The 9,411-nt window shown below is 39.8% G+C and overlaps 1 protein-coding gene across 1 annotated transcript in view; it reads right to left on the bottom strand.

Annotated features, from left to right (window-relative positions):
* Positions 1-4,777: 4,777 nt before the first annotated feature.
* TRIO (trio Rho guanine nucleotide exchange factor) overlaps positions 4,778-9,411 on the bottom strand; it is a 243,846-nt gene continuing 239,212 nt past the window's right edge. The window contains exons 56-57 of the mRNA XM_066186236.1: positions 8,826-8,964; positions 4,778-7,280 (exon numbers count right to left, since the gene is read on the bottom strand). Of these exons, the coding sequence (XP_066042333.1) occupies positions 6,738-7,280; positions 8,826-8,964 (682 nt within the window). The 3' untranslated portion in view covers positions 4,778-6,737. The remainder of the gene's footprint in view (positions 7,281-8,825; positions 8,965-9,411) is intronic.

Here is a 9,411-nt window from a genome sequence, read left to right as displayed (position 1 = left end):
GGATATCCCATCCTAAAAGCTTCCCCTTAATGTTTCATGATATATCATGACATTCTTTTTCCATGTGTGAATCAGCCAGGGCTGTCCACTAGCATCTAAAACTCCCAGCAACAGCAACAAAATCAGAACACACCAATGGCTGCATTAACTGCACTAATTGGGACTAGCACAGACTCCCAGATTTGAGTTTTTCTGGCAAGCAAAGAGTCCAGAACCATGCAAGGCCCAGGAGAACACTCCATCACCAAAGAAGGAAGCACTCTTTCACCATCAGTCTTGAGAGATGGCAAATGAAATGACATCATTCTGCAAATACTCAGTGGATCTTGGCATCACTGAAGGGAAAGTCTGAGACCTTGAAGAACCATTCATCTCAAGGGATCACATGGTCCTCAGCGACACACAGGCAAGACGTGTAAAAACAGACAAGATACGTGATGTTAATTGACCAGAAGTGATTAGACAGATTCTCAGTGGCACAACAGGGCAAACTTTCAGCTGCTGCCAGCTTTTCCTCAGCCTTGGAAGTAACCCTTGGGATTGCAAGCCCTCACAGAGATTGAGTTCAGGGTGTGCCAAGTGAATTCCTGGTGCTGACTAAGCCAGCGGAGTCTTCCGGAATCTTAATGTGAAATTTCTGCAAGTAATATTTGTAGATACTCCTGATGTGTGAGTTAAATGGAGAAACAAGCCTCCTGCTTGAGACCCAAATGAATACTTTCGTTGAATTGAGGTGCTACATGTCACTAAAATCAGTGTTTGACATCTAATGCGAAAGGGGCAGGGTTTCAGACTAATGAAGTCCAAGGCAGGTTACATTTCCCTCTATCAGAACAAGAAAAAATGGCTCCAGGAGCTGGCAAGAAAAGTCCTGCAAAAGGAGTACTTGGAAAATGTCAGAAGGAGCTAGGCTGGCTATTCAAGTCAGAAAAGGAAGCCAGCAGTAGTCAGCTTCTATTTGTTTAATATAAGAGGTCTCTATACTCAGTTCCATCAGAGCAACTGCTCCCTAAGGCAACTGTAATACCTCAGCTTTGTCTAGGAAATAAAGTGGTGCAACAAAAGAAAATTTTTATTCATGGGGGATGTGCTGAAGGGGGAATTCAAGATTTACATGTATGGTCATGGACTCTAAATGAACCATTGAAGCTCAACTTGGCAACATGATCTCAGGGTTTATTATTCTACAAAGTATCAGCTCAAGAGAAGTCAAACACTTGGAATTTTTAGAAAAGGAATAGAGAACAAAAATGGCATTTTCCAGCTGTGTAAGCTAAGATGCACCTGTATCAAATACTGTATCAGGTTTGCCTCCTCCCTTCATAGAAAATATAAAAGTTGGACCTAGGAAAGGTTCAGCAAAGGGCAATTGAGATGAGAAACAGCTTCCCCATGAGGAATAAACAGACTGGTACTCTTCAGCTCGGTAAACAGATGACCAAATGAAAAGTAAGTAGCAGATCATATAAGCAAAGGTAGGACACAAAAGTTGGGGGGATGAACTGTCCATTAAAAGCTTCAGAGATATCAAAGGAAGAAGTCAGTGGGTTCTTGGCACAATATATAGTTCGACTTCATAACCTGTTGCTACACAAAGTTGTGGCTACCACTGGTTTACTGCTATTCTAAACCAAACTTTATGTGTTAAGTAAATCTCAATGGACTTTTCTTCCATGAGATACAAAGTCATAATTTTGTAGGAAGACCATTGAGTATGAAAGATGAGGATACACCGGGGTGGTAATGGACAGAATGTCTTTGGGAGCTGAAAATTCAGCCTGCAGAGATTGAAGTGTTGCGCTGGTGTTAAGATTTCATCCTTTCTATAGCTGTTTGTCCTCTTTGGATAGAAGACATTTTCCTGCAGAAAATCTGAACCTTGAGAACCAGTATATTACCACAGGCATAATGATGGAATCTGAAGCTTCAGCAGCAGCAACTGATGTAGTCTCAAGTACCTCACCCTTCACATTTCCTTGAACAAGAAAAAGTCCCTCCAGCAGTCAAGAAAATGCACATTAAGATAAAACTCATTTAAAAAGCAGCATTCAGATTACTGCTCATGACAGTTAGAAAATGACTTTTTCCAGTAAAGAGTTCAAAGAAGCTATGTATTAAACCTCAAATGTATATCTAGCCTGTTTTATCATTTTAACCTACAATCAGTGAAGAAAACCGGAAGCTTGTGCTCTCCTCATACAAGGGTTGGTTGATAATGGCTTCTTCTTCTTTTATTGGAAGGCACAGACTGGCTGGTGGGAGTTTATAATTAGCAGGCCTGGTGCTGGCTCTCCTGACATTACCTAGGGGGAGAGCAGACTGCTCTCTACTCAATATCCCCAACTGCCCCTCCAGCCCCATTCCCCCAAAGACTTCTGGATAGGGCTAAGGGCAGTGACTTAGGGCAGATGAGAAGTGTTCCTGTTTTAAGGACAACATATTGAGTCTATTCTCCTGCTCCTGCACTTCAGGCTCCTAGTCCCTGTGGCAGGTCAGTGAAATGGGAGATGCCATTCCTGTGCTGATGCTCAGTGTTATGGCGTGGCACTGAGGACCGCTGAGTGCAGTTACCTGGGAAATGCTGAGGTGACCACCAGGCATGTGAAGCAGGATGTTGGGTATCTACTTGCCAGGAAGGAGAGAGAACAGAGATATCACCATGCTCCTGCATTATAATGCACACAGAAAGAGCCTTTTGTTTCTGACAGCATGAGGTGGTATGAATGTGCAAAAAATACTGGAAGCAGAAAGAAGCTCTACATATGAAAAACTTGTCTGTTACTCTCCAATATAACCTTCATCAAGACTTAATTTTAGGAAAGAAATTCAGAAGTTGTTTACCTGAGGGATAAAGCAGTGGTTCTGACAAAAGCACTATACCGGGAGCTTGTTAAAACAAATACAGAAGCTTGGTCTTCCTGGGTTCTACCTACCTCCACATGCACCTGAATGCCTATAAGAGAGACATTAGTAACACCTCCACACTGAGTCTATTTGTACATGGAAAAGGTATATAAAGTGTGTCATTCTGGAGGATCTCTGTTGTGCCCTGGCCTGACCATACTTTTGGATTTGGACTAAGAAAAAGTCAATTCTTTTTTCTTCTATTCATCAACACATTAATTGTCCCATCTGAGAATGACTTACAGTCAACAGGAGCAGAGGCAGGTATGTGTTGGGCCTCTGCCCGTTAGGAAGACAATGTAGGTTGCTTCCCTGATCATGGAAACGTTATCTAGTCAGGTTTTATGCTCAGCAGTTGCACAATGGCCTTCAAGTTAACCAGTGTTCATTACACATGCAATGAAGAATGGGGCTCCCAAACTCAACTTTAAAAGTACTACCTCGTGCACTGACTTTAAAGTCTGGCAACCTTCTCTCTTCCTAAACCATCAGTAAGAAGTGATTGGGGTGTGTTATCAAAAAGAAACACGTAAGAGTCTTCTCTTGAATATCCCTGGCTATTTCCCCCCCTTTCAGCTGTGAAATTGGCTATTCCCTATGCTCTACAATATTCCCACATCAGGGCCTCACACCAACTGCTCTGACCCATGTTTTTGGTCTCCACTCTCTATCAGCCTGCAGTGCTGCTTTGTGGTGTGCAGGATAGTCAACAACTGCACTCAACTGAGTCCAACCGGCATGTGCAGCCTCAACTACGCCATCTGGCAAAACAAAAGGACCTTATATTATCTCTTCAAAGCATTTTGATAGGTTTACAAGTAGAAGATCTGAAGCTCAAGATCATGATTCAAGCTTTGTGCAGCTGGAAGCTCTTGCACCAAACTGCTGTTTTTGTGCAAAACTCCACTCTGCTGAAATATGTTGGTTGTCCCAAGTAAGGGGCTCATGGAGAGGACCAGAAAGAGAACACTCCTGTTTACATGTGAGCCAAAGAATCCATCTCTGCTACTTGAAACACCTACAGGTACATTATTTGTCTGTAAAGCACTTGGCAACTTAGCCCTAACTTAGTACATCTGCAGGCAAGAACCATTCAACAAAGCATGTGGCCATCTACTTCCTTGTTGTGGAAAAAACTTTCAGTGGCTCATCCATGTGAACAGGTCCTTCCTGAATATCCTCGGTCTTTTTATATCTAAAATGTCTTTCTCAGGTGTCTCTTGCAGTAAGCAATTAAGGGACCATTTTATCACCTGACAGGGAATAGTGGAAATGAGCAGGAAAAAAAATAACAATCCTGTATACAATGCAGCAACAAACATAAACACTCTGTATTGTTCCCTGACCTTTCACTTAATTTTGAATTGTAAATGGTTACTGATTGCAGAAAAGGGGAGAAGATAAATATACATAATGTGAAACTTTTCTGCTTTATGAGTTTAGTTGCAAATCCCAAATCTTTATGCTTGAAAGTAACTTTTCTTCATAATGAATCTGGAATGCTTAAAAGTTGTGGGAAATCTGTTCCTCAGCTTAATACTAAACTGAAATATGATCCTTTGGTCTTTAACTGGGAACATCTGGTAGAAAACTCTACTGGTCAAAATTTAGTAGCTAATAAAGACCATAATACATTTCCACAGTTAGAGAATTACACATGTTTTATATAAAAGCATTCATGACACTACAAAGCACTCAACACTTAGAGCAAAGGCAAATATTATTTTGTAAGGCATGAAGGAAAGATACATCATTGCAATTTAAAATGAATTTTATGGCAATAAAGTAACATAGTTTTTTTTAAAAAACAGAGCCAAATTAAAATATAGCCAAACCTAAACTGTCAAACTCCTTAAAGCAAGAGATCAGACAATTATGTCAAATATGTTTAATTTTTTTCAAAATAACTGATGGCAAAATAAAATATTTACATCATGTCATACTGTGTAAACATGTAACATCACTGTACAAAGAAATATACATGCAAAATAAAGCAAAAAATTTAACTAAAACAATAAAGGAAAATAATACACAAACATAATGATATGAGGTTGATATGAATACATATCCAGTTTTGAAGTCAGTTGTTTTCTTTTAAAAAGTTTCTGTACAACTTTACAAAAAAAACCCCCAAAACAAAACAAAACAAAAAAAAAAGAAAAAAAAAAAGAAAAAAAAAAAGAATAAATAGGATACAGTGGAAGCCACAAAGCTCAAAACTAACCCAAGCTAGGTTATGGCTTAACACCCATATATCTAAATTTTGTGGGATGTCAGCTTGGTTTCCTTAAACATGGCATTTCACGCAAACATAGATGGCAACACACCCACATGAACTCAGTGATGCACAGAAAACCATCTCTGTCTTTTTAAATATCTCACACTAATATTACTTCAACCTTAAAAACAGTTACTAAGACAATTACATTACATGTCCAATTCTCCTCATCTGACTGCTACTTTCCAAATGTATTCTTCACCAGAGACCACAAGATTAATTCGTTCATTTCACAGAAAGAAGTAAAAAAACAGATTTGAAAATTCTAAAAAGTAGTTAAGTGTTGAGACTGATTTGGGGAAAGTCAGACTTTGGCATTTTAAATATAGTATTAAATTTTAAAAAGTGTCACTCTACTTCTTAACCAGCTTGACATTTGGGATAGGAATCTCTCTCTCTTCAATTTTTTTTTTTAACAATCCTTAAAACTGACTAGTCTTGACTAAATTCTATGCTAACCCTCATCTTAAACTAATAATGACAGTGTGGTACAACACACCCGCCCATGCCCACCCAGAACCCTCAATCACACAAACAAAACCATAAAGCTCACCGTACTAAGTATGTGCTTTTTCTATATATTTATTACAGTTACAACAGAGGTCCTCATAAATAGTTGCATAAAATGTTAAAGCCACAACATTGCACATGATATGAAAGAAAACAAAATCCCAAATGAGTGCATTTACAGTATTTCATCCTGCTGTATACTGCTTGATAATTGGGTCAGCAAGCTGGGCACCAACCCAAAGTTCTTTTCTAGGGGGACAGTGACTACTGACCCAAACTGAAGACCCGCACAGTGGTATACCACCATTTAGGAAGGAGGGGGGGAAAAAGGATAAGAGGAGGGGGGGAAAAAATTACAGACCGAAGGCAGGTAACAGTCTATATACAAGTAAGGCCTACATTTTATCAGAGCAAAACAATTCATTCTATTTGTATGCAAAATCTTTTGAGGTTGGATGCACTTAAAAGCAGAGTCTGATCTCAGTGCACTGCTACGTGAGATACATACAGGCGAGGCAACTGGAAAGCTCTAGGACCAAGTGAAAACCAGATGTTATAAATGGAGGCTGTACCAATGGGCAGCCATTTTGGTGAGTCTTCTCCAGGCATGATCTGATTTTTGTTTAACACCAGTGCTTTAAACATAGGCATTTCTTCCTTGAATAAATCTTGAAAACGGTAGCTAAGTTCACTTGCAAAATTCAACTCGTTTATTAAAAAAACTATTTTTTTTTTTTTGCAGAAACCTGAATAAAATACTGTTGCTGTATCGCTTGTGACTGCTTTTTGCTGAGTACAGTGCTATTGTCCTCCACCCCCGTGAAGTCTGCATCTCCAGTCCCCCGCGCGGGTCCCTGTGGAATGCATTTGCACACGAACATTCACTAGCAGCTGGTTGGCTTGGGGTTTGCTTTCCTCAAAATTCAAGTCAACAGCTGATTGGCAGAAGGAGTCTATCTCCAGTCTGATTGATTGGCAGGAGGAGTCCATCTCCAGTCTGATTGATTGGCAGGTGAAAGAGAATGAGAGAGAACTTCAAGCAAGGTCAAACTCTTGGCAAGAGCCTGCTCTGTAAGAAGTTTTTAATGCTACGGATGGGTCGAACATCATTCTGGTGTTTTCGCCGCTCAATGAATGAAGTCAGTCTGGATATATCAATGCTGTCATCGCTTTTGCTGTTCCCCAGCTGCAGCCATTGCTCCTGGAGGGCCAGTGCAGCCGAGGGACGCTTAGCTGGGTCATCCTGAAGTAGGAAGCATACAAAATCTTTGGCCTTCTGGCTAACTCCTTTGAAGTAGTCATCTGGGAAACTAAAGTCTAAGCGGCAAATATTCAGGCAAGTTTCCTCTACACTTTCATCCAGGAAAGGAGAGACGCCACTAAGAAGGACATAAGTGAGCACTCCAATGCTCCAAACATCTGAAGTGAGTGAAACAGGATTTCCAAGAATAATTTCAGGAGCTGCAAACTCTGGGTTTCCAAGTAACTGGTGGATATAATACGTGGTGTTGAGCTGGACTGCATCTCCAAAGTCAGCCAGTTTTATTGTTGGCTTAGTGGAACTCTGGTCCACCAAAATATTTTCAGGCTAGAAAACATAAAAAGGAAAAGTTAAAATGTCTTTTTTCAAGTCAGTCTAACACACATTTAATGCTCCAACTTAACTGCTTCCCAGCCAGTGTGGTCAGCTCTAGAACATAAGTAGTTGCACTCTGTAAGGATCACTGCAGAAGGCCAGCTCTGCAAAGCTCTGAGGCAGTCTTAACAAGGCTTCCCCAGACCAACCAGCAGGTGGGTTCTTGCCTCTTGCAACATGCAATGAATGTGCTTCAACTGCTGGCACTATATTTTTTGCAGGAAATGTAGTTCTGCCAGTTAATACTTCAGCTGACAGCAGCTTTGCAAAGCTTCACAGGAACTGTGTTTCAAAACCTAAGCTTAAGGAACAACAATTACAAATAGAGGGTGAATAAAGCAACTGCTCCATTTGTTTTATGACAGAGACAACAAACCCCTTGCGTTTAAAGATTGGAAGACTTTGCAGATATTAGCATGATGCTTTCAACAGAATCCAGCTTTATTTGGCAACTCTTTCATGTAATGCAGCTGTACAGATGGAAGACAAGCCCTGTTAGGAGACTATGGCAGCAGAAGATCCTGTTGGATGCACATGACTTCAAGAGAACTGCCCCATTATTGGTGAGCTGAAAGTGGAATTATTTCTACAGTTTTATTTCTAAAGCTACTGCTTCTGTAGCTGTAATCTCTGCAAAGTAAGAGCAACTTACCTACAACTAGTTTTTAATTAGTTCATCTGTATGTGAGACCAGAGAAAATACTGGTGAACTCTGTATAGAACACTAGAAAAAATTTAACGGTATGAAGACCCAAAACTGGTTCTGCTTGGAAAACAGCAGTATATGGAGGGGCAAGACTCAGGCTTTTTGCTTTTTCTCACCATGACTCTATTTGGCTAAAGAGACCCTGCCTACAAAGATGACTTGTCAATGCTAAAATTATTATACATATACAGATGAAAAAAAAAGTGTAAAGAATAAAGTTTTTAATTAATATTTACATTTAAGACCTTTAATTAATATTTACATTTAATTAAGACCTTCTTACATCGTTTTTTTACTAGATTGCATCAAACCCTTGTGGCTCAAGTAACACGCAAAGGCAAGAACAAAGGCCCAAAGAGGCACCATTTATGTAGATATCACAGCCCTCAAAGTGCAAAGGTGAGAAACATTTTTGCAGCAAAAGAGGAAAAGCAGTCTCTTTCACAATAAACTCTATGCTTCTTGAGAAAGAAATCGATTTATGCTGCAAGTTTATCAGAAAGTAAATAAATAAATAAATAAGTGATCAAACAAAACTTCCTACTAGCAATTATTTCTAGCACAAAGAGCCACACAGGGCAAGCGAGCTGTAAGGAGAAAGCATAGGGAATTGAAAGTTTCTGCTTTTCTGGCTATGAGTGATCTAAAGCATTTGGGAATGGAGCCCCAAGCCATATCCTTGCATTTCAAAGTTCTCAAAGCATTTCACTGTTCTATGTTCCCAGCTGCAAGTTTTCTAGAAGAGGGAGATTTAATGATGCACACTGCCCATAATCACATTAGCACCTCACCTTTAGGTCCAAATGTGCTATTCTGCAGTTATGAAGATACTGCACAGCTTCCAGAATCTCTGCCAGGTAGAGTCTGATCTTCCCTTCTGTGAGGTTTCCCCATCGCACGATGTAGTCTAGAAGGCGACCCTGGTCAGCCCTGTTAGAATTACAAGGGTTGTACTTTGGATTAATCCATGCATCAGAACTGAAAAAAACCCCAAAAATCTAAGAGGTTACAGACTACAGCAGTAACTGTAGCCTACAGAGCTTACAAGACAGAGGACTGGGGTATGAAGAAGAGATTTCACATCTAGCTACCAGATCACAACATTCCTAATTCACTTTTGCAGACATTTGATAGAAAAATACTGTTGAACCTGCAGACCAAGATAATCATCCACATGTCAATTTAATATCTCTATTTGTTCCCTTCTGAGTATTAAACTCAACATTTTAGTAATAGCATTAGACAACTGCAGTATTTTACTCAGGTGCTTTCAAACTGCTATGAAATTTTAAAGCTCCTTATTCATAAACTACCATAAATGCCCCACACAGAAAGCCAGCTGTAAAATAGCATTTTACTGATAATTTAGAGTCCACA

Source organism: Chamaea fasciata, unplaced genomic scaffold (assembly GCF_029207755.1).
Source record: "Chamaea fasciata isolate MVZ Bird 193981 ecotype frontalis unplaced genomic scaffold, bChaFas1.0.hap1 SCAF_1, whole genome shotgun sequence".
In the NCBI taxonomy this organism is placed as follows: domain Eukaryota; kingdom Metazoa; phylum Chordata; class Aves; order Passeriformes; family Sylviidae; genus Chamaea; species Chamaea fasciata.
This window is presented reverse-complemented; position numbering and strand designations above follow the sequence as displayed.